General features: G+C 41.0%; 1 protein-coding gene across 1 annotated transcript; it reads left to right on the top strand.

Moving 5' to 3' along the window:
• The first annotated feature begins 9,112 nt into the window (after positions 1-9,112).
• On the top strand, positions 9,113-26,665 carry wnt9a (wingless-type MMTV integration site family, member 9A). The gene is made up of 4 exons (XM_006786334.3): positions 9,113-9,239; positions 22,691-22,950; positions 23,093-23,355; positions 25,683-26,665. The coding sequence occupies exons 1-4, from the start codon at positions 9,148-9,150 to the stop codon at positions 26,190-26,192; spliced, it is 1,125 nt and encodes a 374-aa protein (XP_006786397.3). The 5' UTR covers positions 9,113-9,147; the 3' UTR covers positions 26,193-26,665.
• Positions 26,666-27,091: the final 426 nt, after the last annotated feature.

Raw genomic sequence — 27,091 nt, 5'->3', positions numbered from 1 at the left:
AAATGTTTTGCTTAAATATGATCATTAGACAATTACTTTTACTAAAGTATTCATTCTTTACTGATACTGAAGTTTATACACTGCGTTTTGGGGTTTGTTTGTTGTTGTCTTTTACTCCTTGCCTGGACTTAACTGGTGTATGGATTTGTATGTATATGTGCTATTTTGTAAGCAACATCTGAATGTACAGCTTTCCTTCTTGGCCAGGGCTCTCTTGAAAACTGATTTTTTTTATCTTAACAGTTTTATTTTCCTGGTTAAAATAAAGGTTAAATAAAAGCAAATTGAAAATTACTAAACAAAACAAAGTAAGGTCATTTTACATGTTATACTGACCAGTCTCCAAGATATCATTTAATGTAAACATGCTGCTCAGATGTATTCATTTTTAGTAACATGCTGAAATATAACATTTAATAACAAAGTTAAAACAGGAATGATGCCGCAGAAGAAGTAGTTTTTTTTATTTATTATGTTTTTGTTATTTTAAGTACCGCATGTACTTGCTTACAACACATGCACTACAGGAGAACTTTCTCATGTTAAGTAAAAATCTCAAACAAGAGCAGAGGATATATTTCACCACAGTAACTAAAGATTGCTATTTCCTTGGACATTAATCAAAATCGGATTATTACTATTATCATGTTGTTATTATGTAGTATTAGTCATAATAGTAGCAGCATTAGTCTACAGTATGTATTCACTAGTCACTTTGTTATGTTCAACCACTCATTAATGCAACTTTGCAAGCAACTCTGTGCATGTAGACACGGGCAAGTTGACCTGCTGAAGATCAAACCTAGCATCAAAATGGTGAAGAAAGGTGATTTTACTGATTTTGAACATTGCATCGTTGTTGTTGCCAGGCTGTCTGGTTTCAGTATTTCTGAAACTGGTGATCTACTGGGATTTTTCATAAACACAGTTGGCACCAAGACAGCACAGGTAAATCCAGCCTTGTATCAAGGGTTCAGGCTGGTGGTGCAATGGTCTGGAGGATATTTTCTTGGCAAACTTTGAGCCCCTTAGTACAAAGTGAACACAGTTTAAACACCACAGCCTCAAATGACCTCCACAGGCTCCAGATGTCAGTCCAATAAAGCACCTCTGGGAAGTGGTGGAAAATGAAATTCATGTCATGGATGTGCAGCCAACAATCTGTAGCAACTGTGTGATGTCATCACATCAATATAGAACATCTCTGAGGTATGTTTGCAGCACCTTATTGAATCTATGCCATGACGAATTAAAGCAGTTCTTAAAGCAAAACGATGGCAAACTGTTGGATAAATGTTGCGGATCCTACTGTCGTTGTTGCTGCTTTAAATAACTCATCTACTATTACCATAAAGATAAATTGTTTGCTAATAAATAAATAAAACCAAAAACTAAATAAAAATGAGAAATGCACAGTAAAGTCAGTGAGTTTTAGGCAACCACAGAGGTGGAAATCTGGAATTTGGAGCAGTTATGGACTGAGTCAGTAGCTGTCAGCACTGGTACTGAAGCCAAGCCAGTGAATGTTAAATACATGAGAAAAATGTGATGCCTGCTAAGCTTATGGCACCTGAATATACTTTGTAGAAGACTTACCAGGAAGTGGAAATAGCTCCTTAAAGATTTGAGTGTAAACATGTTGTTATTTCTACATATAACTAGTCACACGATCAACATGTCTTCTTATAATAACCGGCTCACTAACAAAATGTAAATGAGCTTGTGTTCAGTTTCTTTTCTCCATCTTTCACAGCTCTACTTCATTCCCTGCAGCCCATCTAGTCAGGTTTTCCCCCGGAGCGAGCAGAAGGACATCAGGGCACCTCTGTGTGCCCATGGTGACCTCACTCTGATGGTGATGACATTTAGAAAAGCACCCTTAGCAGGGAGTTGTGTCTGACAAGTGAGTCTTGTCATTGCTCTGCATCATCGGCCTCCCCCTGTTTGACAAAACACAGCCACGCTAACATCATGCCATAGAAAAATATCTGAACTAATCACATTTTCATTACTTCACTCAATTTTCCACAAATATTTTCCTGGTGTAACATGAAGCTGTTAATGCTAATTCTTACACTAAAGTGTCTACATAAGATGTAACAAATATACAACAAGGATTTAAAGGATTTTAAGGATTTAAAGCAGCTACTGCACTCAACTATGTCTGTGCTACGTGAAAATGCAAAAGCACCACTAGATGTCACCGCTGTAGTGGAATTGTGATCCGTTCTTCTATCACTACTGAGCTTTTAATAGAAAAAATAAATAAATTTGAAGTGTGTATGCACACATTTTGGTTGGGCGAGCACTTTTATATCTCTAAGGAAGGGAGGCTGATGTCAAGCAATATAAAAGAAGATAAAATCAAAGATAAAACTATTCAATAAAGTTAGATTAAAAAAAACCCCCAATTGGTTGGAAATGCAGTAACAGATAACAAATACATGTTAAATGTCAGGAAATAATGAGCTATGTAGCTGCGTCGTTGACATTATTGAATATTTCTATCAAATCAGACTTGATCTGTGGTGGTTCACTTTGATAATGTTTTCTGATTGTTCTGGCGAGCACAGAAGAAAACAAACAAAACAGATGTAAGCTGAGCATTTGGGACGGCCTGCACAGATCTCTTTCATCATCATCTGCGTCCTCATCTGTTCTGCTGTGTTGCAACCACAAATGCTCTTTCCTGTAAATGATCATTAAAAACAATACCACATGTTTGCTGTGTGCTGCCTCAATAAGATGTGACACGCCCCACGAGCTCACACCTGGAAACAACTCATCACTTTCCCTTGTGCTTCTCTGACGATTTCCAGACATGGGAAACAAAGCTAAGGCTCTGCCCCTGCTTTGACTTTATCTTCAGGATGGGCATTACCACAGGCGTTGACGTTTCTATCTGCCCCGCTTGCCTCTTGGCAATACAGGGTGTAAAAAGCCTCCTGATAAGGGAAATCAGGAACTTCAAACTCACGTTGACGTCACATTTGCTGTGTTTAACTACACACCTAAAGCACGTCATTTATTGTAATATGGCATCTTAGCCGATCAGCAGAATGGAGGGCCAAGCAGATGCAACGAAAAGATTAAAGACATTTTTGAAAGGATAAACTAATAGAAGCAAACATGAGTGAGAATACTATGTGTTATAGCCTTCAATCACCAGATCTCAACCTAGAAGCCAGTTATAAATATAGTGAGGGAGGAATCTGCTTTGCAAATTGGAGAAAAATTGGACAAGTACCTTCAAATGAATTAAAATTGCTCTAGTTATCAGATGTCACCCAGAAAGTTCATGTTGCAAAGTTTGAGGATTTGGACTGAGTGTAGAGTCACAAATCTAAAACTAACTGCTTAGTTTATCTAAAAGACATTATTAGAGCTTCAAAGAGAAGTCCTTTAGAGAAGTATTAGCATAGAAGGGAAACATATCTAATACTTTCTGAGATACTAGATTAAAATTGCCAGAAATAAAAGACAAAAACACATCGGTGAAAGGGGTACTAGTGGATATACAGCGTTCTGTTACACACATATGTAGACATAGTGTTAAAGTCGAGCTGAATGAGATCTAAATGTAATAAAACAACTCCCTAGGAGGTCACGATCTGAAACCTTGAGAACCAAATAGATGATTGTCTCTCTGTGTGGGTCAAAGCAAGTCTAAAACAGTCTTTGGTGGAGGTCTTTGGTCATAAGAGTTTTCCTCAGAGTGGCTCAGATAATTGTCTTAGTGGTGAAATCACACATTAGGGCAGTGAGATGAAGCTCTGGGGGCCAGAAAGCACGAAGAGACAAAACAGCTTTCGTTACAGGAACAGCCTTGCATGTCATATCAGGGAGCAGTGTTTTTTATCAGCTGCTGAGAAAACAACAAAGTCTTCATTTCTCCTCTGTCTTCTTGATCTTCTTCACTCATCTTTTCCCACACATTGACACTTTTTCCTGGGGTCATCCCAGGTTGCAATCAGCAGAGGGGGAGACTTGCGCCGGCTGCAGCTGCTCGGCTGGACTCTGTCTTGTTTCATTAATGCTAAGCAAAGCAGATCATACCGTTCCATCAACAACACCTGCCGGTCAGGACCGCGACCCATTCACTATACATTTACCATCCCGTCTGTCTATGTACAGCAACCTGTAGTTTCCTGGCACAGAACTGCTGACATGTCTTGGCTTTTACTGTTGAGACTGCTTTGTGTCATTCTAGGTGCTCTCTTCAGTCGAATGAAGTCAACCTAGATGAATAGCAATGCTTGTTCAAGGGCAAATAGAAAACTGCAATTCTGCAAACACCTCTCAGGCTGGGTGTTTCACACGTGGCTGGAAAACCATGAGGTGGATTGTTTCAAGCTGCTTGGGCAATAGCAGCCTGCGGTCTGATATTAATGTCATTGTTTACAAGAAAGCATAATGTAGGCTTGCGTGAGCAAAACTGTTTTAATACAGCTGTTACATAACAAATTTGTTATACAATGAAACAATCCAAAATATGCCTTTTGGAAGGAAAGTATCCATTATGCAGTTGCATGGCAGCAGTGGCTTAGATGTGCATACTTAAACATTTTCAGGAGAGGACAGGCCACAACACGCTCGCATACAATTTGGTTCAGGTGTGTCATAACACTTCACTAGAAAATGTGCATGGATGATAGGTTAACTGCCACAAATGAAGGACCGGGATTAAGTTCCACAACAGAGAGAGCAGCTACTGTTTTGTTTTTGCACAAGAAATCCAAGAGTTAGAATTAGACAACAATCATGGTGTCTCCTAAATTAAGAGCGGCGTGTTTTTTAGTGGGGCTTTTTGCTCCTTTATTTTTTAACTTGCAAAAAAAAAAAAAAAAATCTTCCTAGTTGAAGAAACACATGTTAAATGTAGTGATCAGTAATCCCCAAACTGTTGCTGTCTCGGATGCGATTGGAGGTTTCCAGAGCTCTCGTGATAGCCCACGAAGACGGACTCTTCCTGTATGTATCCTGAATGCTGAGAACTGCTGCAGATGGTGCGCCGGTTGCCTGAAACAGCAGAGTGGCGCAGACGCACCGTCAGCCTCCAAACCTAAGCCACAAATTATGTCTGGTACATGGAAAAGATCATGTGGCCCTGCAGCGGAGTAGAGGTGGTGAGAACGAGGAGTTTGGTGGTAACTGGGTTGGGATTGGACGGATACGATTTACATTCCTCTCCAGGGATGTGATATCAAGACAAGGTCAGACCAAGGCTAATACACAAGTCTCCGAGGAGAGGGAGGAGGATTCTAATCTTTGCTCTTTACTCAAAATGACATTTTATATAGAATGCAAAACCATATTTCTGCGTGAACTGTGCATACCTTTTACGAGATGCAATCTGCCTTGAATTAAGCTAATTGCCTACATCTTTCTAGATCACCTCCTATTGTCTAATTTGCCTTGTATACCCTGTTTCTTAAAATATGTGCCGTAACACTGAATTGTTTTGAATGCATTCGCCTTCTCAAGGAAATACCCCAGACTCGATTTACATCCTACACTACATTCCAACTCATTTCAATAGTCAGACTAACCTCAAAGCCCAAAGGGAACCTCATTGTAATTGCAAAGAAATGTAACACTGCAGTCTAACACTCTAATCTGAAATGAGTATTCTGGTCACACTTGGAGCTGAAACAAAGTTGACGGAATTTTTTTTGTGTGCTTTTGTTTCTTTTTCTGCATTGTATTACTTGTCTTAATCTATTAAGAAAATGCATTTAGTTCCCTTATATGCATGTTTTGCTCTGAGAGAAGGTCTGTGAAGCAGGATGAGGCCTAGCTACAGGATCTGCAACAGCAAAGAGAGGAATACTCCAGACAACCTGAAGAGATTAGGGTCTATTACCAAACAAATTTCTACTACCACCTACAACACTTATGACAGCCTTCAGTTCAACTCTCATAGGAGCTTTAGGGGAAAAAAAGAAAGTAAGAAAGAAAAAGAAAAAAAAAAAGCACACGCTTTTGTCCTCATGGCGGTGTTCCCTCGACGCCAGAATGAAACAAGCTCTGTTTTCTCGGTTGCTCGGTCTGAGAAGAGGGGGCGAGCATGTTTTAAGAAGGGTGTGGGAATCAATTATCCCACTCAAGAGACATGCAGGACCAGTGGGTATTGCTTGGGATTAGTGTCCATTCTTGTCATGTACTGACAAACCCTCCCGCTGATCTCCTTAACACCAGGTGTTATTAAGAAGCAAGGCCCTTACAGGGGGCCTATAGGCTTTTGAATAACTGCCCTTTAGGAAGGACTGACAAGCTTATAATGATGAAAAAAAAGCGCATTCCTGTGCTTTCATGTGCTCATCTGTGTGAATTTTCAGATTATATTGAGCACTGTCCAAACTGAAAGGGAAATCATGCAAAAAATAAACTTGCAAGAACTACAGCTTGAGCTGTCTTGATGAACCTGCTTTGACAAAGTGACTAGAAATATGCATTCTGATGGGCAGTAAGATGAGAAGATCAATGCTCCACGCTTTTTAAAAAAAAATCTTTATATTCAGCATCGCCTAAATAAAAAGGGTGGAAACAGGGAGGTATGTTTTAAATACAACACAGTCTCCTTCTCTTTCTGAAGCTTTAGCTGATTAGAAAAACTAGAGTGTAAAAACATCAACACGCAGTTTTAATGTGGACTGTGGTGGTGTTCTTCCAACACATAAATCAATGTAAAATGTCAAACTACCTTGATTTTTCTATGGATTGTTAAACCAATATGTGATATTTAGAGGTGCTGTTAGGTGGATTTAAGAATTTTTTTTTTTTTTTTTACCTTTGGTCAGACAAATGTAAGCTAAGCTTGTATTCTGTTCAGCTAAGGTAACCAGCTGCATATTCTCCTAGAAAGCTAATAAGCATTTAACCCAAAATACCAAAGTTCTGCTCATAAATACTTTTCCACACTAGTTCAGTCAGTGCTTAAAACCTCTGAACGAAAGATTAATTACGCAAAAAATTTGAAAGATTAATAACTGCTGATGTGTCTTTTTGGGGAGTGATCAGCACAGATCCAATATCACCCAGAGCGTGCAATGATAATTTTAAAACTTGCTGGCTTTAATCTTTAATTTGAGGTGCTGTTGTGTTTACACACAGTAAGTAGAAAGTTGGCCCGGTGAAGTCACTTGGCCCATGCGCTGCGCTGAATGCGCTGGATATTGTTTGAGATTGGGAATGAATAGACTTCATCTTGAATCCTGGCAGGAGTGCTCCCCAGGTGTAGGTGAGCAAAACCTGGACTCGTCCCAAGTTCAGATCCCTCTCTCTGTTTACGTGCCAAAAATCAAGGTGTGTGTGGACACAAAAGATGTTAGTTGGTAGCTGAGCGATTGAAAGGTGTTTACACAGGAGTTAAGAAGGGTTGTCCCTGCCTAAAGACATTCTCAGCTGGCAAACAGTAAGTGGATATTATTTACAAATCAAGAGGTCAGCTATGTCAACCAGTGCTGCTTCTCACTCCCACTGTAATTGCACTGATTGTGTAGAAAACTATGAACGCTGCTGTCTTACCAGCCAGGTGTTTCTGGGAAAAATAAACAACAACCTAATTGTGTATCATCAGAGGATAAAATGTGCATTCATTAAATAAAGCTTTGCAATTGTATATGTTCATGGACCATATATGTTCTACAAGCATTTCAAACACCGGTGAGGCAGGGGGGATCGCATGTTAAAGAAGGCATTCTGTGACAATAACCAAAACTTTTGGTAATCTCAAAATCTTGAGCAATCAGTGCGTAGGAAGAGTAAATATTTTTCAGGAGCAGGCCTGCCAAAAGGTTCACATTACTTCCTTGAACGATTGATAGCTTGTCAATTGATTTATGATGCTCAATATGATATTTTGCAAAGCGATTAAAGGTTTCATCTTCTGCTTTCAGATTTCTTGTGAAATCGCCTACAGTTATATTTGCGGACAAATTTACTTCATTGTGAACTGCGGGTGAACTCACCTCAGCGCAGCTGGTTTAGGAGAACTGATCACCGCGTCTTGCAAAAAGGCAAGACCTGACGGATATTTAACTTCAGTAGACACTCTTTAGCCAAGATCTACAAAACAGGAAGCTGTATATGTGTGAACTACTCCAAAATCCTGATTCCAGAACCAAGGTATGACAAACTTTGGAGGATAAAAATGTCTACAGAGGGATGCACACAATCTTTTTCTTATACAAAAAAGAACAAAACAACAACAACAACAACAACAACAACAACAACAGTAGTATAATTGATTGTTATTGTAAGTAGTAATCTGAGTAAAATTATACTTGTAAAGTATCAGAAATGAATGTGAGTGACTGTGAATGCTGATGCATTACGACGAATTGCCCATAACAACAATATAAAACTTCTAACCTAAACAAATCAAGCACGAGTTTATAACACAATTGCCATGCAAAATGCACTTGTAATAATAATAATAATAATAATAATAATAATAATAATAACAACACTACTCCAGAAGCTGCTCTGGTGCTTTCAGTAAAATCACATGATCTTCCTCTGTAGTCAGCGGTTTTTCATCAGCTGTGCATACTTAAGTATACTTATAGTATTTGAGTATCTGAGTAGAGTACTTGTAACAATAACCCTCAGCTAGTTTCCAACACGTGCACATGTAAGACATTTTAAAACACTAAACCCAAAACAAAAACACACCTGGACTTCTATGTAGGGCAGTGTATAGACTACAATAACACTGCTGCGATATTTCAGTGCTGCTTGTGCTGCACTCAAACCAATTCTTGGTTTGCCATTCTGGAAATAAACAGTCACTGAGTGCAGGTATTTTATCACACCGTCCAGTCCGGCTCAGAGCGACTTCAATCTGCACCAACACCGACTGCGTGGTGCTTAAAACGCCCACAGAGGAGAAGCTGTCACACCAATCATAAATTAAGACGCACTGAGATGAATAATCTTTCTGAAACATGAGAGGGGAATTGTGAATCAGTCGGGTTGTATGTATCGCGGTGCTGCTCCCTCTCTCTCTCTCCCCTCTCTCTCTCTCTGCTGATGGGAGGAGCGCAGAGCAGCTCCTCTCTGTATAAGAAGTGTTGAACGTTCAACAAGGGATTTTACACAGCTACTCAGGAGAAACGAAATGATCTGCCCTGGAGCCGCAGCAAAATGCTGGATGGACACCTACTCCTGGGATGGTTATCGTTCACAGTTATAGTGTATCTTCTCAACTTGCCTGGACCCACCATAGCATATTTCGGGTAAGAGATGACAGACGCACTGTTAAGTCCATGATGCTACTTTTCATTGATTTGATTGGTTCAAAGCAGGTAATTTTTTTTAAATGTCGTAAGTCACTGAAAACTCTTTAGTGAGTTTAGAAAGTGGACTAAGGAAGTTTATTTTTTTTAAAGCACTGATTTCGGGTCAGCGAGGTATCACCTGGAGGCCTCGCAGCTGGTGTGTGCAGCCGGTTGTCTGCTCAAGAATTTACCTCAGTGAAGGTGCTGCTAATTTAAAAAAAGTAGCAGTGTGGGGGTTATCTTAGAATGACATTAAATCAAATATAATCTAATAAATATAGGTGGAAGTATGTATGATTTTGACCGGTGAGAGCCCCCTCCCCTCCATTCTTTCCCTGACAATTGAGCCAGCGCCCACTGTACAGTGAGCGCGGCACGTTTGAGTGGCAGGTAGCGGTCAAGGGGTTATTTTGCTGAAACACTTGTAAAATCATATCCTTAGTCGACTCTGAAAACAGCCGTGGAGCCGAAAGGTGAGTGTATATGCCTCAGACTCAACAGCTGGTAACAATAAAGCGATCTGACTGACTGAACTGGTGGCCGAAACGTCTGCTCAGCTTGCACAGAAAAAATCCCCCCATCCAGCAAAAACATCACACAACTCTGGCAGTTTTTTTCTTCTTCTGCTACCTCCATCAGATAAAAACGGGAGAAACGAAAACAGCTGGAACACGTGTCAGGAAATTAATCTGAAACGCGTTTCGTGAATCGTGTCCCGCACTTAACATTGTTTCATTTAGAAAGCGCACACGGGTGTATATTTCAAAGTAAGTCATTCCCAGGGAACGCCTTGGATTTTAGGTGTAGCCCACTATGACCTCCACTTCAGAGTGGCTACTCATGCTGCACTTTGCTTGCTCGTACGCTCTGCACTCTCAGCTTCCTTTTCTGTCTTAGTTACAGAAGAACATTAACAGTGCTGGGAAGCCAAGGTCATTCAAATGAGGTCAGCATGTCAGGTGGGACCGCAGCCATATTTCACCTGGAGCTGGAGAGCTTTAATCCGAAAAGAAACCCACAGACTGGAATGTACCTGTGCAAGTGGAAATGCACATTAAACACATTTAAGATCTTGGTGCTTTTCTGTATTATCTACAAATATCTCTGTTGATGGGTGCTGTTAGTGCTCCCCTACAGGGTAGACACACACACAGACACACAGAGACAAACGGTTGTAGACTGCAGAGTGATGACACTTGAAGCTTTGCCAGCAGAGTCAAATTTATGGTAGGTATGGGTGTTGTGCAGGATCCAGGAGTGTTAGGCGATCTGGGAACTGATGTGAATCTGCAAGAGAGCACAAGAACTGTCCCCTAAGGGCCCATTAGCCTAGTATGTCAGACCTGCCGACCTGTTGAAGTGGGTTTTACATTCTCCTGGAGGCAAATGTTATCTGAATAGTATGTATTCGCTATTGAGTCAAGGCAAAAATAAGTTTTGGAAGTAGTAAAACGCTATGTATCTCACAGTAACTGTTTTTCAGATGTCTGGGTAATATTTTTTTCTTTGTTGGGGGGTGGTGGTGGAGTGTTGCACAAAGTGTTGGCACTAATTTTGGAAACTGGGTGATGCAAGCAAGTTGTATGACACCTGCAGTAGTTCCGTGTGATGGAAATATCCCAGCCCCTTCTGAGCAAAGCATCATCATGTCATACTCATGCACGTATCAAGTAGTTTCTCTCTCTGCCTCTTGGTCTTTGGTTTCAATTCATTTCTAAAATTGCATTAGAAGGACAAACGTATCACTGCTCTCTGTTTCTGTCTCCCCTCCTGTTGCAGTGTCGCCCTTTGGCAGGCACTTGTATTAAAGATGACGTGCCAAATTGGCACCAAAATCAGCCCTAATGGTTCTAATGGTAATGCATATTTACTTATTCAGTTAGCACTTGCTTTCAATTACCTATGTCAGTCTGTTCTCTATCTGTGGCATGTGTAGTGCAGAGAGACATGTGGTATTACAATACTCCAGATTTATTATTCTGTGGCCCAGGGAGAAAGGAATATGAATGAGTGTCAGTGAATGATTTAGCCTTGCTGCTGAGGAACATGAAACATACTGAAAGAGCCTGCGCAGGTGACACAGATACAAAATGTGACTGCCCCGTGGCCGGCTTCCCAGAAACTCGACACCGATGACACTCCAGCACAGTCTTGCTCAGCTTTGACCGGGGGACATGCTAACACAAACCTGTTCAAATAAATATTCCATGAGCACGAGGCATCTTAGGGCCCCCTGGGTACTGATTTACTCAAAATAGAGGGTCAATGTTGCATACCCAATTTCCAAAGTGCGGTGGAGCATAAGTGTAACATAAACACAATCTCTCCTGCCTCTAGTCTGCTGTAGCTGAGGGTGGGGTGGGATTCCTGGCGTAGCCAAGCACCCGCTTAAATTGTCATCCTTTGCCACAAGAATGTGAACACTCATTTTCTTTCCCTCAGCCTGTTGTGGCAGGTGCTGGTTCTGCTAAATCCGTTATCATTAGAGCTTGAATTGGAGATGCTCACTGAGCTTGCCTTACTTACCTTAAGGTTACAGCACCTTGATCAGATATGGCGTTAACTGTCAGCAAAGGGGATGATTTGTTTGCTCAGGTGACCCCGTGAGGGCTTAGAGTGCTCTCTGAGACGACTCTGTTGGTTTAAATTTAAGTTTTGGTAAAAGGCTTGTCATTCTGCGGTCTTGTAAACTGTGCTGGGTGTGAGTCCTTACACTGAGTCAAGGGTTTGTTTTTCTTTAGCACACATGCGACATATACAGGAAGGCTGCCCACAGTCATGCAACTGGGATTTACTAATCACAGACGCGCCGCAGCATCCGGAAGAAGCAAATATAGCGGTTGCTATTTAATTGCTGCAATATCCTTAAAATCTCTATCATCGGTTTGATCCTGAAGAGCAGAGCTCCTTTCAGATGCAATTATTGTTTTCAGCACTCCATTAAGTGAGGCAGTAAGCCAAGAGCAACAGGATAGCAAATGGGATGTGTGTAAATTTATTGAGGAGGAGTGATGTTTCTTTTCTTTTTTCTTCAGTGTGCAGCCCGTCTGAGGATTTTATCATTTTGCTGACTTAGTTCCTGGCATGTATCAAACGGCATTTTTTTTTACGTTTCAAAGGAGCCTTACTTCTTGAGCACAGTGCAAAAATGTTAAAAATTGTTTTTTAAGCAGCTCCATCTAACCATTTCCTTTGGTTCCCTCCTCCCCCCCATCCCTCCTGTCTTCTGGCTTGCCTGCCTTATGTGCGTGCTGGCATCCCTGCAGTGGTTTGTGGGGAGCTTCTGGGTGATTACCACTCATTAGAAGGAGCAGAGTTAGTGCGGGCTCAGGCTGGCGTTGCCTGGCAGACAGTGGTGGCAAGCGTCTCATTACCAGGCCTTAAGGACTGATTAGCCCTGACGTGCAGCAGGGCGGGGAGCACCGTTGATAGAGGGATTTCCCAACTACATAGGATATCCTGTGGCTATAGCCACACCTCAAAGGGTATCACTTTAGCATGAGCCAAGAAGATAGGATTCTCTTGACAGTGTAGTGTAGTGAGATCACGCGAACCTGGAAGCTTAGATAGCTGACCGCTTGTCCCTCTTAAAAGAGAGTTTTGTTTTCTTTATATTTTTGTTTGATACATCCAGATTTGAGCTAAGCCAGGCTTTGCTTTGAGCTCTGTACCCTGTTACATCCTTCTGGAGTCCTGCTATGTTAGTGGGTACCACATGGTGGTGCAGTACTGTCTGAGAGTGCAGGATGGTCTTCCATCAGCTCTTTCTTGTGTATAAATAGGAGACAAAACGTGAAAACATTAAATGTAAATGTAGTGCAAAATTTACTTGGCTTATGCCCACTTGTGGTCATCCTGCATGATGGGTTCAAAATGTCTTTGAACTTAAGCTTATAGAGCAAAGCTGTACTTTTTTTTTGCACACATTTACATGTCTTTAAACTGGAAGATGCATAGTGTAGCTGCTGATTTTATGGGTTGAACCGTCTGTAATTACAGAGCTTGGTACTCACCTTTGTTAAGAAGAGCTCGGTAGCCCCTGATGGGGCTCATACTGTGTAATAACATGGTTGTGATGGATATTTTTGAAGATTGAATGGTTTGGAGAGGCTTTTAAAATGCGTTTGGCGTGCTCACATTTGAAGGAGGTACAGTTCTCGTGTCATCAGGATGCCAAACAGACCACAATTAAGAGGCGCTTGATTATAAAAGGGCAGCAGGTCCAGGCGTACATTTCATTGATGGATAGCTTGAAGATACAGAGAGGAAAATCTTCTTGGTTAAAATGCAAACATATGATGATCTTTGCAGATGGAGCTGGAGACATGGGCAATTTGCAAAACAGGAAAACTAATATAGACTCAAGACACTTTTAGTGGTCAGGCATTGATGAGATGATGCTAGTTAGTGTGACCACTATGTCCTGTGTTTTCCATCCTTGACCACAGGCCAGTTTTCTCTGCATAGTTTGTGGGGATAGAAGAGACATGGCACCTCACACGTGCCAAGATTAGCAGACTGTCAAAACCCTCACTTAAAACTTTGGCCTTCCAGAGAATATCTGCTTTTATCATATCCAAGAAAAATAGATTTTGATACATTTAGTGTCTTTAAAAAAAAAAAAAATCAAACAGATTATTTCTGCAGCAGTCAGCATAAAACCCTTTTTTCAGTATCATCCACCTGTTTGCAGGGTAACCTGAGTTTATCTTGCATAAACACGATCATGTAGAAAACTAAGCTGATGTGCACTCAGATGCTTCACTGGGATGGGTGTGCTTATATACTCTAAGATTCTCCCAAAAGGCTTATTTATCCATAAAGCCAGAATATTAGTTTGAGAATGGACACAGTGAGACACACACTGACGTGAACAGGCCAAGGCACGGAAGACGTTCTGCGATTCACCCTGGGGCAGATTTCATTTCACGTTGAAAGTGACCCATTCGCATGACGTTCAGCTGCTTTTTTAATCATCAAGCACTTGTCAAGAGTCAAACTTTTCTCACTCCCATTGATATACGAGTCACGAGTGAGCACAAAAACAGCCGAAAAAATCTTTGTCAGACGCGGTCAATCGACACTTCGCGTCTTTAACTTTGAAAAAATGCTGTGACAAAAGGTATTTGGGCTTTAATATTTGAAACGAGATTTAAAGGAATAACATGTTATATGTGGGAAAAAAAAGTACTGTGTTTGTATCTGCTTTGCTGAATTTCTCTGACCTTAAAGTCTCACCAAATAGCCACAGTGTGGTTCAGCACGTGGAATCGGTGAGAGCCGAGTACAGTATGTGTGCCTGAGTGTGTTTGGTGTGTCGGTGCGCTGGTACAGGGCTACTCTGTGCCATGGTGTGGGCTAGAACTGGGGAGTCATGCGGACACTGCTGCACGCCCAATCTGTGCCAGTCACACAGTGACTATAACTGAGCTGCTGACCTTAGAAGCCTCGAGTTCTCACATAGCAGTTAAACCTCTTACCATGCCCCGCACTCCCATTCCCAGGGCCAGATCCTATAGTGCTGCCACTCGGCTACCAGCTTCCACATTCACAGTCGTGGATTAAAAAGTTAGGCTGGACACTCGATTTTTTTCTCCCCTTTTCCTACTTTTTTGACCTGTAAAACAAAAGTATTTTCTAGCGAAACTTATTACCCATGCGTAGTATCATATACATTTAAAATATCAGAGTCCTGTCTCCTTCAGATACTTTATGGGAGTAGTCTGACATACCCTCTGTGGGTTGTAAATGACCAGAAACGACAGCAGATGACATAACTTTGGGTCATATCCTGTTAAGTCATACAAGATAGCGGACTTCCCCCCTAGCTTTGTGAACAGCAGTACTTCTAGACATTGCACGACATTCCCACTACGCAGAAAGGCTCATTACTCAACTAATAATGACTTACTTAAGTCCCAGGCCAGTACCACTTTGTTTTGTCGTGTTACTGCACTGTGTCAGTCACAGCTTGTTAGAAGCAATCACAACACCCAGCGCTTTCAACTAGGGACTTATCTTATCTTAGCCATATACACAATCGTTTACTCTTTCCCCCATTTTTTGTTTTAATGATTCGGGGAATTAACAGTTTCTTTCACCATGGAGAAAATGCCTGAGGTCAGTGTAGGATTTCTTCTCTTACACTTCTTCTTGGAGGTGGACAACAGCAACCAGAGAGTCATTCGACACTGATACATGGTTTCTCCAATTATTCATGTCTAAGCTGTGGAGCACATTGTCAGCAATGGTTAGAGAGGGCCAGTGGGAAAACACTACACACGCTCACATTCCTACTACCTCTGGCATGGCCTGGGATACACCAGATGGGACTTGGGCAGGGTGGTCTGAAGTTCATCCAACATTTCTGAGAAAAGCACACAACTTTCTTCCCCCCCCCCCCCACAAAAGGAGCATTTTTAAATGCTGTTATGGCAGCAGGAAAAAGTGAAAGGAAAAGAAAAAAGGGATCTCCGATGGTAAGCCTAATTTACTGCAAAAACTCAGAGTTTCAGAGTAATATGTTTTCTTACGTTGCACATATTAATATCAGGTGAGCACGGCAGTTTGTCTTCATTACAGTTAAATTTTTCCAGGACACATGTTCACGTCTATCATTGTCTTGTGTAGGTTAAGGTCGTAGACGGCAATAGTTTTGTCTAGAGACCGTTTTGTTTTGAGCCAACAGCTGGGTTGGAATGATTGACATTCGTTTAGAGTAACTGACCAGTGGGAATAGGGGAAGTTTGGAGAAAAGGGGAAAAAAGGAGGAGAAGAAGGAGGGGGGTTGGTTGTGATCTAGGAGACAGTAGACCACACAACCTGCAAGTTGAGGCTGATGGAGAAATTGTGGCTTTTGTGCTTTTTTTTTTTTTTCCCTGTCTGGGCGCATTTAGCCACAACTTGTAGGTGTTGACTTAAGCTTGTAAGACTCCACGTGCGTGTGCACATAGATCCATGCGTGTAGCTGCGTGAATTCTTGCCCCAAAAAACAGAAAACTGAAAGTTTTTTTTTTGTTTGTTTTACTGTATTAACTTGTTGTTTTAATTAAGAAAACATATTTTCAATGATATTGCTCAGCAGGTGGTTTTCTTATCTCCAGGGGGTGATTACACACTAGGTCAGCAATCTGTAATATCACGTTTACTGAATATGGATATCTCCTACAGAGGCTGCAGATCCTAACATAGAAAGCATCCATACAGAGCCGCAGCTCGAGCCCTGTACATTCTCTTAATTCTTTAAGACTCATCCCTTCTTATGTATCGTCAGCAAAAATTTCTGTTTGACCGCCAACTGTTCAAAATGCAAACGCACATTAACAAAAAGGAGAAAATAACCTCTTATTTAACAACCAGATGTTTGGCGTGTTTGCTTGATTTAGATTTACTTTTTCTAAGGTTTTCAACTTTAGACTCTTGAGATTAACGTCTATACAGAGACTGTTAATATATGTCTCTGTGGGCACATGAGCACCACGAGTAATTAACAAGCTGCGTTTGTAGTCTGAGAAAGAATTTGTTTAGGCCTAGCACATTTAAGTAATAGGATTTTTTTCTGACTATGACAGATAGTAGGTATCCTTAGCTGTCTACATACCTTACTAATAAAGAAAGAGCAGAATTACCAGCTGAGGGTCACTTCCAGGAGTGCAATGTAAAGTCAGAGAGCGAGTGATGATAGCAAAGTTTAGAGTTAGTCAATGATTTCCTTGAAGGATTGACTGTCGTGCTCCGCCGCGTGAAATGAGCCGTTTTCGCTGAACCCGCTGCATTGGAAAATGTATATAAAGTAAATGTCACGGGCAATGGGAGGTGCTGACAGGTGGAGAGAAAGGACTAAACAAACTGCACTGTTACCAAGTGAAAGACAGTGGAGGAGGTGCAGCGTGAGAGTAGGTCAGTGATGTCTGCACAGTGTGTAGAGGCAAGAGTGTGAATGGAAAAAGCAAAGCTGAGCAAACATCAGCAGGAATCCCACCTCACATGGGATAATAATGAGTTTTATATGTTGGTGTTATATTCCGTGTGTAATTGGTGTTGCTGTGCCAACACCTCAAACAAAAACACGACAGAAAATGGGCCGTGATGTGAAAACACATGTTCGTGCTTTCTTATTCACTGTGGGGAAGATACTGCGAAGATGCGTGCGCGTTGCTTTGAAGCGCTCACGTTTCGTGATAATCACGTGGATTCAGGATGGATGCTTTTAATGGACGTGATATAAACGACACGTAGGAGTGAAAACTGTTGGATGTGTTGATGTGAACACGAATCAGACAAGGTTAATTATAGGCAACTTTAAAAAATTGGATATCTACACGGTATATTAGCAGCTGTCTTTGCGTCGTTCACCTTTGAGCTTTTCTGTGAATTACATTTATTCTAGAAAAAGTGGTCCCATATTTTTTAAGAAACGCTCTCATGGAGCGAGCGATTGTTGTTACCGTTGCAGGAAGACTCCAGTTACTCCTTTTTGTCCGAGTCTCAGAGTCGACTTTATGATTGACCCAGGTTGACTCTTATCCAATTCTTTTCCTCTTAGCGAGTTGAATGAGTTCATTCTTCAGCAAACAGCAGTGTGATTTATTTATTTATTTATTTTCTCAGATCATCTTATTGGAATGTGTGCGACCCTTTTGTGTGATAGCAGGGGTCACTGTCCTTCATCCAGGGAAAATATTATCTTGAATCCAGCGAATTTGAATCGGATTAAAATGAACAACTCCTCTCCTCAAGTATTAAAAAGTGCATCCATTTGTAAACATTTTTTTTTTAAAATATAGAAGAAAATAAAGCACGGTACATCTGCGATACTATTTGACTGCGTTCTCGTCTGCCACAGAGTGGAAACATTGCACAAGAGTGAGCTTTGGCCAGTAGTTTCTTCTCCAGAGATGTGAAGAAGTATTTCTCTGCTCGAATGTCCGTCTCCTCCTCGCTTTGCCCTCAGGCTTTCTTTGCAACTAGCTAGAAAAACCCCCACCTTTCTTTGAAAAAGAGACAGCGGTGCTGAGATCAGTGTCGTGTCATCTTTGGCTTCCCTCCAGGTTCACGCTTACCATCGTTTTTGTCTCAGACAAGTAGACGTTACCGAGGCATCTGAGGCCTGTCGTTCTAATACTTGCAGGCATGTAGGGGTTTGGGAAGGTCTGAGCTGATACGTGTTACTGTGCATGTCTTTCTGAGGAATGTCCACAGCATATTGGTATTTGTATATTTCAGCTGCCATTAGCAGTCTTTCCAAAGCAGTACACTTAATCGATGTCTCTGCGTTCCTTCCCAGACATTTGCATGAGCAAAATGTTGTGTGCATTAAAAAAAAAAGTCTTACATGTTCTTTAACATGACAGGTTCTTTGCTCCGCAGCGTTATTCAATCCCTGACATTCGCTTGCAAAAGAAGTGCTGAGGAAAGGTTGGCAATCGTACGCGACACGTCAGGCACGTTGGATTTGTTTGTTTAGAGATTTTATGTTTGTTTCCTTGACATTGCAATCAGAGTGTCTTAACAAAGCGTGAAACAATTTAGAGGAAAATGTCAGTTGTTCAGAGAAAGACACCCTTTGCCTCACTGCGTACGCCTCAAACCATACATTTTTCTTATTCTCCAAGTGTGTTGGGAGGGCGATCTCTGTCAAGACACAGCTTGCCAGGTTTCCATTTGAACTTGCTGTCAGAGAAGTTAAGAATAGGCAAACACACTTTGCAAAAAGAAAACCGTTCGAGCCATTCTGAAAGCAAACCCCGAGGACTCCTTTTTTGATTTGACTACACGGATTCTCAACCAGACTATGAATTTATTGTAAAGAAAAATATCAAATAACATCTGTGAACTATTAAGTTCACTGATATTAAATTGAGCACTCGAGGGGAAACATTTCAGTCGGTTATTGGACTTAATAAAACAAATCTTGTGTTGAATAAATCCTGTGACCTTCTGTTCGTGACTCAAGTGATCATGAGTGGTGACAGAATATTCTCTGAAAAATAATAAAGAAGTCTAAAATGTGAGTAATGCGAATCAACGCTTCTGGTACATTAACTAACCAGGTGTAGACAGTGAGCAGGTGCTCTGCACCTTTACAAAAATATTGCAGAATTTATTTCCATCTTCTTTTCAGACTGCTTGGCTGTAGTAAACTGTGAGGCAACGTTCCCATTTGCTGCGGTTACACTTCACAGTTATAAAGTTGGACTTCTTTTAATTGGTTTGGCTGTATGCATACTTTTAGCAACCAGGAACGGATGGACAACAATTTATGACTGTTGGTATATTAGTGCTGTGATAGTGGAAATATGAAGGATTAAAGTGTTAATCTTAAATACTAAATGTGTTTTGTCATCACAGCTGAAAGCAGCAAACATTGGCAAATGCAGTTCCGATTGCTCTCTTTTCAAAATAAAATAATTCTTTACTGTCTCTCAAGTACGCTTTTTCAGATGTTGTGCCTTGGTGTTGACATGTGCAAGCTGTAATCCTTAGTGCCTTAGTGCACTGGAAAATTCAGCCTACACTGAATGCCAGGAGTCCAGGTCATTGATAAATAATCTCATTGATAAATACGGTGTCGCTCCTTGCACAAGTATCCTTCAAAAGTCTGAAGTCCGGCTGCAAAAAGCACACAGGCCAGAGAGCTTGTGCATTTTGTGAGTTCAGTAAATCCATTTATTCTTCAGTTTCACTTTAACAGTGTAAAGGAGGCCAGAAATTACACATAATGAACAACTAGGGTGCCAGTCTGTCAGTTGGTGTGACCAAAATGGTCACAGGCTGACAGTCATGTCCCCCGTGTGTGTTTATGAAAGTAATGCCCTGCGCTCTCCATCACAACCTCAGAACGCTGGTTATAGGTTTTGCCAGCTATGTGGCAGTCCCCGCTTTGTGTTTTATATATGCATCCCCTAAATAAACGGACGAAAGGAGTGCAAGTCTGCCACATGTTCTCCATACCATGTTTAGAATCAAAATTCTTGCTTGCTGTATTTAAAGTACTTTGCAGCCGTAGGATGAATACAGGTGCCTCGTTTATGCAGTTGTTCTTAGAGTCTTAAGCTCATTCCTGATGGTCTGCCTTTGTTTGATTCATAAATGTTGCTGAGCGTAATAATAAACAACAAATTTTGTTTAAGCATTATTTAAAAATATAATTTCTAACTTGTACTCTCTTCATCAAGAGCGCTGGGATTAACTTTAACCATTGGCTGTCTGGAGCACCGTGTCATTTCCCAGTAGCCTAAGGGCCACTTTGGGCTACTGTGAACAGTCATCTTGACTGTTTGCTACATTATATGTAGCAAACAGGAGTGAGTTGACAGACCTCTCAGACACCCTTGACTCCTGCAGACTGCATGCATCTCCACAGCATGCTTAGCATCAGAGTTCACACCCCAAAGACTTGCACAGATGTGCACTTGAATCTGCTCATTCTCGCTTTCTGCAAGGGAGTGCTTCTTAACAGGTAACACCTGTTAAGAAGGTAACACCTGTTAAGAAGAAGACCATCCTTTTAAAGGATGGTCAATATAAAAGGTTAAAAAAAAGGGTCTGGGTCTGGGTGGACTGTAGCTTAAACACACACATTTCTTGTGGCGGTGTATCTTAAGTTCAGTTTCGGGGGATTTTGTTTGATACTTTTGTTTGTCAAAAAATAAAGCTGCAGAGTTCAAGGTTTTCTTTGTGGGCATTTTGAGAGCACTGTTAGCATACCTGAAAACCTCAGTGTTGAGATTGGCTGGTTGGTCCCATTGTGTTTATAATGTTGTTAACATTTATTCCAGATAAATGGGCCAGTTTCAGTGACGGGGTTTTGCTACATACCATAATTAATGATAACCGTGGCATTATGTCAAATCAGATAACAATATTATGTCAACATCACATAATAAAAGAGCACATGAATTAACTAGTTGTTCTTTTGTTTATTCTTGAGTTTATTTTATTTCATTTTTTTTCTTTGTAGATACCGACACTTTCACCACCAACATTCTTTCCAGTTTCCAAAGTGGATGTCCAATAATCTTTTGACATAATAATTATGTAGTAAAAAGCCTGATCACCAGGTAGTACTCGATTACAATTTGCATGAACAGAGTGGTGTGGAGTCAAATTGCTGTTCCAGTCTGCCCCTAAGTGAAACCCCTTGATGACATCATAAATGAGAGTTTAGCCCAGAGTGAGTTGGGACAGAAACACAGAACTAAAAAGATCACCACGTTTTATGTCCCCTACAGAAAGTCTAGATTTTCAGATGTAAAGACTTTTATACGATATATAAGACTATTTATAATGACAGCAGCAATACTGTGTGCCATGTTTAAATCTGTACAGCGAGGTACAACCTGCCACCCATCTGAAGGATCTGGTATAAATATTTAACCAACCATTTGCTGGCTACTGTTTTACTGTAACACATCAGACACGATCACAGAATACAAATGTTTAAAATGTCCCCACACTAACTGAATGCCTTGTTATCTGCACATTATAACCTCGTACGGCAGTATTAAAGTGGTCAGTATGCAGCTGATGCTGGAAGTTTATTGCTGTAAAATGGAAAAAAATTGATTTCAGGAACTTTTGGTAGAACTTCAATATACAGCCCATAACCTACGGTCCAGTTGCCCATGTAAATCTTTGTGAATAGGTTGCAATTGTCAGTACAAAGATTTGTGTTCCTACTGGTACTTAAAATGTCACTACACTAAAATAACATAGTAAGTAACCTTTTTTCAGTTTTAAAGGAGAGGAGAAACTAATTACAACTACAGGTATTTTTAAATAAAGGAGGTCTGATCTATAATACAGCCCACACCACTAATAATACTGTGTACTTCCTTATAAGGGGCAGAGATATTGATTTACCTGCTTCTGAAATAACCTAAAGTTGCTGAGTACATTTTCTTTTTTGAAAGTACTCCAAAGGCACTCTTACATTAAGTGCCCCGTTTCTTTTAAATTTCCCTGTGGATAAAAACTACTCACAAAAATGCTAACAGTATAATTTGTTTCTCCTTTGCTTTAAAACAAAAGCTAATTATAACTCCATTGTTCTACAACAGGATTTTTAGGTATCCAAAATTCAAAAAAATTACATGGTAAACCTGACTTTTCCACCACTGCAGAGAATTTGCTCTTTACTCAGACCTCCACCGAGAGTTGATCTCAATCTCCAGCAAATGTTGAATTCCCCTGAACATTAACCACTGAACAGCTGAATTCATTTGAACATTAACCAAACTTTTGAGCATTATGTGAGCAGCTGTGCTTCCTGTGCTGTTTATGCAGTATAGCTTTGCTACTTTTTGTTTGTTCAGGAAGGTCAGTATCCTGTTGTTCTGTCTGAATACTTTATCAAGACAATCCCAGTATCTTTCTGTTTCCAAATGGCTTGTGATGTTTTCTTCCAGGTTGACAGGTAATGAACCGTTGTCTGTCCTGCCACTGAACTCTTTACCAGAGGAGAGCATAGGCAGGGCCCACTTCAAGCTGTGTGACCGGCTCAAACTAGAAAAGAAGCAGCGCAGGATGTGCAGACGAGACCCGGGCGTGGCGGAGACTCTAAGAGAGGCCATCACCATGAGCGCCCTAGAATGCCAGTACCAATTCCGCTTTGAGAGGTGGAACTGCACCTTAGAGGGGCGCCACCGAGCCAACATATTAAAAAGAGGTGATTATTACTGCTTTTCTTCCCATTTGAATATGCATTTTATTCTTGTGTACTTAAAACCCAATGTGTGAGTGAGCCAACTCTTTAGAAAACCCTTTATTTTCCTGTCTCCCAATTGCCACTCTCCATCGGGCTTCTCTAGGATTTAAAGAGACGGCCTTCTTGTACGCCATCTCCTCAGCGGGTCTAACTCATGCCATGGCCAAAGCTTGCAGCGCAGGACGCATGGAGCGCTGTACATGCGACGAGGCCCCCGACCTGGAGAACCGTAAGGCGTGGCAGTGGGGAGGCTGCGGAGACAACCTCAAATACGCAAACAAGTTTGTCAAGGACTTCCTGGGCAAACGCTCGAACAAGGATCTACGTGCACGTGTGGACATGCACAATACGAACGTGGGCATGAAGGTAAGTGCGTCAAATGGTCATGACGTACCGACCGATAGCACTATTTACTTACTTGGTCTAACCAAAGACACGATCTAGCTGCACCATGGGAAATGGGGGATTCATTCGTTCTGGAGCTTGACCCGTGCTTCGAGCCAAAAGTCAGCCGACGCAACAAAAGCAAATATCTCAACATCTGCTGCTTTGATCTCAGATCTCCAACTCCTTCTACGACATTGTTGCGTCTTAGAAGTGTATGATGGTCTGTTACAGCAACAATATTAGCTAATAATTTATTGAAAACATTAAATTCGACTTCATATTAATTTGTGACAGTTATTCATCTACATGTCAGCGATGTTGGAAAACTTTTAAGGAGTAACAGTCAAAGTAAGATTTATCAAACTCTAATTTCATAGCAGTATATTCACCCAAAGTGTCAGCTTCACTCGCCTTTTATTAACGCTGCAATTTCTACAGACTTTGAGTTATTCCATACACATGAATCTAACTAGGAAACACACTAAAGTTTGAAGAGGGTCAGAGTTCATATGGCGAGACAGACATTATGTAAACAGAAAGGTTTGCTAATTGCTTGTATGAATCATTTAAACGATGGGAAAATAGCATTAATACAATATACTCTGAGTTCTTTTTGTCGGCAAACATTAATGTGAAGTACCGATTCATTTTGCGCCATATCCCGGATACACTGCATTTCCATATCTTGGCTTTTGCTTTTGTACTGGAGTTTAAACATTACAGCACTGCTGTTTGACTCAAAGGGCTCCATCTTAACTGTCTCCAAATATGTAATTAGGATCACCAGATGGGACCTGAAAATCAATTGAAAATTGTGAAGTGTTTCAAAAATCCAACACACAAGTTTAAAAGAAACCCAGAGTAATGCTGCTGTAAATTTTAGTGAAATCTAAAAGTGTTCATTAGTCAATATTTGGTTTTCTCTCTCAGATTAGATAGGCTAAGAGTCTAATTTGTGCTCTGGTAGAATTTGTGGTGAGCAAATATGGGTTTTTCATCTTGGAAGTGTTTTTAATAGCAGAATAAATGCTCCTAATATGTCAAGCCAAAGCAAACTAATGGTCTGGAATATATTTCTTTTACTGTGCTTTGTGCCTCTTGTGGCCTTTTTCATTTTGGTTTCAAAATGAATTACAGCTAAAGCACACTTCCCAAATATTAACAGATATAAAACTCTCCCCCAAACGAATGCGAGCTCTTCCTTTTCAACTTGGCTCTCCTAAATCCAGTCTCCTTGGAGATTTTATTTGTGATAAAAGATTTACAACATTGTTTTGGCTCTTTCTTTGTTTTTTTCTTTTCGTAATTTGCACGTGTAGCGAGGTGTATCGCATTCGCTCAGGATGAATTCCCACGCCGAGGACAATATTGGAATGTGCGAGCCTCTGCATCCCCCCGACATTTTAAAGGCTGACCTATCAAATTTTCTTGACCTGCTGGTGTGATGAATATGCACTTCCTGCTCCCCGATCTCTCTCACAGTCTGAGAAAAGATTTGTAAATTGTTTCCAAACCCTGTATAAGACAATATGTTATTGTCATTGATTCTCGTGGACACACTCTGCTTTACACATTGTGGTGGATGCAGAAATGAACTCTGGCTGACTGCTAGGGGGTCAAGTGATATTAAAGTAACGTGTTGTGGTCTCTTTAGCTGATAATTCCTCTGTTTCACTTGCAATTATGTGTGATTTTGTGTAAGACAAAAAAACGGTTTCTTCGGTATTCTTTCTCTTCCCAAACGTTTGCGTGACTTTGCTCTGGGTTATGCCAAAATTACCGCACTATAGCGCTGGGTTGATCAACTCTGGGCTTAAAAAACACATTTTAGCAAAGTACCCAGTATAGGAGGAAGTATGAAGGGTTCCCATAGTTGACTGAATGGATTGTTTTGTGGCTTCTTCTTACCCATAACCTCCCCTCACTTATCATAATAACCACAACTGTTTAATCAAAGTTTCATCTGTGGTTATTATAACAAAATCAATCCTCCCACAAACTATAATTCACTTTTTCTTTTATACAAGAAGCCTCAGACGCCATTGTTCTCCTTTAGTTCACAAGCAATAAGTGAAGTTTTTCCCCTTTAATTATGATATTAAAGAGAGCAATGAATGTAAAATATATGTCTATAACCTTCCCAAGCCGCCGTACTCCACCCAGTTCATCTAGTTGTGAGAATACTTTAATGAATTGGCTCTTTCAAGTTCTGTTTGCTAAACAAAAGCTTGTTAAATTGCATACCTTTCATTGTGTGCCTTCACTGGTTCTCAGTGGCTAACAGTATTGCTCTGTGTCTGGTCCAGGTAATCAAGGCTGGAGTGGAGACCACTTGCAAATGCCATGGCGTCTCTGGCTCCTGCACCGTCCAGACCTGTTGGAGGCAGCTCCAGCCCTTCCATGAGATCGGCAAGCAGCTGAAGCAGCGTTACGAGACCTCCGTCAAGGTCGGCAGCTCCACCAACGAGGCCACCGGGGAGGGAGAGATCTCCACGGGCCGCAACCAGCAGCAGCAGCAGCAGCAGCAACAACAACAACAGCCCCTGCCCGGCCTGAACGATCAAATCCCCCGCACTATGGACTTGCTCCACATCGAGGACTCACCCAGTTTCTGTAGACCCACCAAATATTCACCGGGCACCGCAGCCCGCAAATGCTACAAGGACAAAAACTGTGATGCTATCTGTTGCGGGCGAGGCCACAACACTCAAAGCAGGGAGGTGACCAGGCCTTGCCAATGCCAGGTGCGCTGGTGCTGCTACGTTGAATGCAAGCAGTGCACACAGAGAGAGGAGGTCTACACCTGCAAGGGGTAAACGGGGCACCGTTCAGCCCTTTCAGTCAGAGGAAGGTGGTTGTGTTGAAGAGGAGCATTTTTTTTCTCATGCAGAGTTTTGCTTTCGGTGTCGGAGCAGCGTTCTGCAAGCAAAAAAGGAGCGAGCCAAGAAGCAATAAGCACTTTGAGGGATTTCTGTGGGTTGGGTTTCAGAGGTCCTGCAGAATAAAAACTTTCTCAGACAACTGGGTCAACATCTCAAGCTCTTTATCACAGCGTTACCTTGAAGAGAGACGCTTTCACTTTCCTTTAAGAAAAACAAAAATCTTTGTCATCAATTCACAAGAAAACCGATTAACGCCCAGTTAATGAGGATACAACACAAGGACAGTTACACCAACAGACTGATTTCTGGGGCTTTGCCCAAAGAGGAATTGTGTGTGTGTGTGTGTGTGTTTGTCAATTTTTACGTGTGTACAGTATTTGTAAGCATGTGAACATGAGGTAGATAGTGAGGGGGGGGGGGGAGCAGAAAAATTAAGTGACGACTTTTTATGGCGATTCAAAACCATATACGGAAACTGAAAAAAAAAGGAAAAAGACAGGGTGTAAGAATTACTCTACACGCACATATTTACACTCACACACATTGTGTGTTTGCATATATATGTACATAAATTCAGTTATATTGTAATGATATTATATAAGCCACTTATCTAACTATGTTAAAACAAACCACTAACCACACAAATGTTTTGTTGTTTGTGTGCTCTTGCTCAGTTTTCTTTTTGATTCATGTTGACAAGGCCCTTTGGAAAGCAGCACGCTTGTGTCTGACATCTTTCTGTGGATAATTTATAGATCCTTTGGGACTACTCCTTCATGAGGAGGAACAAAAATATCTTTAATTTTTTCTTTTTTTGTAATATTGTAATATGA

This window comes from Neolamprologus brichardi, chromosome 18 (genome assembly GCF_056152115.1).
Source record: "Neolamprologus brichardi isolate AB-2024 chromosome 18, ASM5615211v1, whole genome shotgun sequence".
In the NCBI taxonomy this organism is placed as follows: Eukaryota; Metazoa; Chordata; class Actinopteri; order Cichliformes; family Cichlidae; genus Neolamprologus; species Neolamprologus brichardi.
This window is presented reverse-complemented; position numbering and strand designations above follow the sequence as displayed.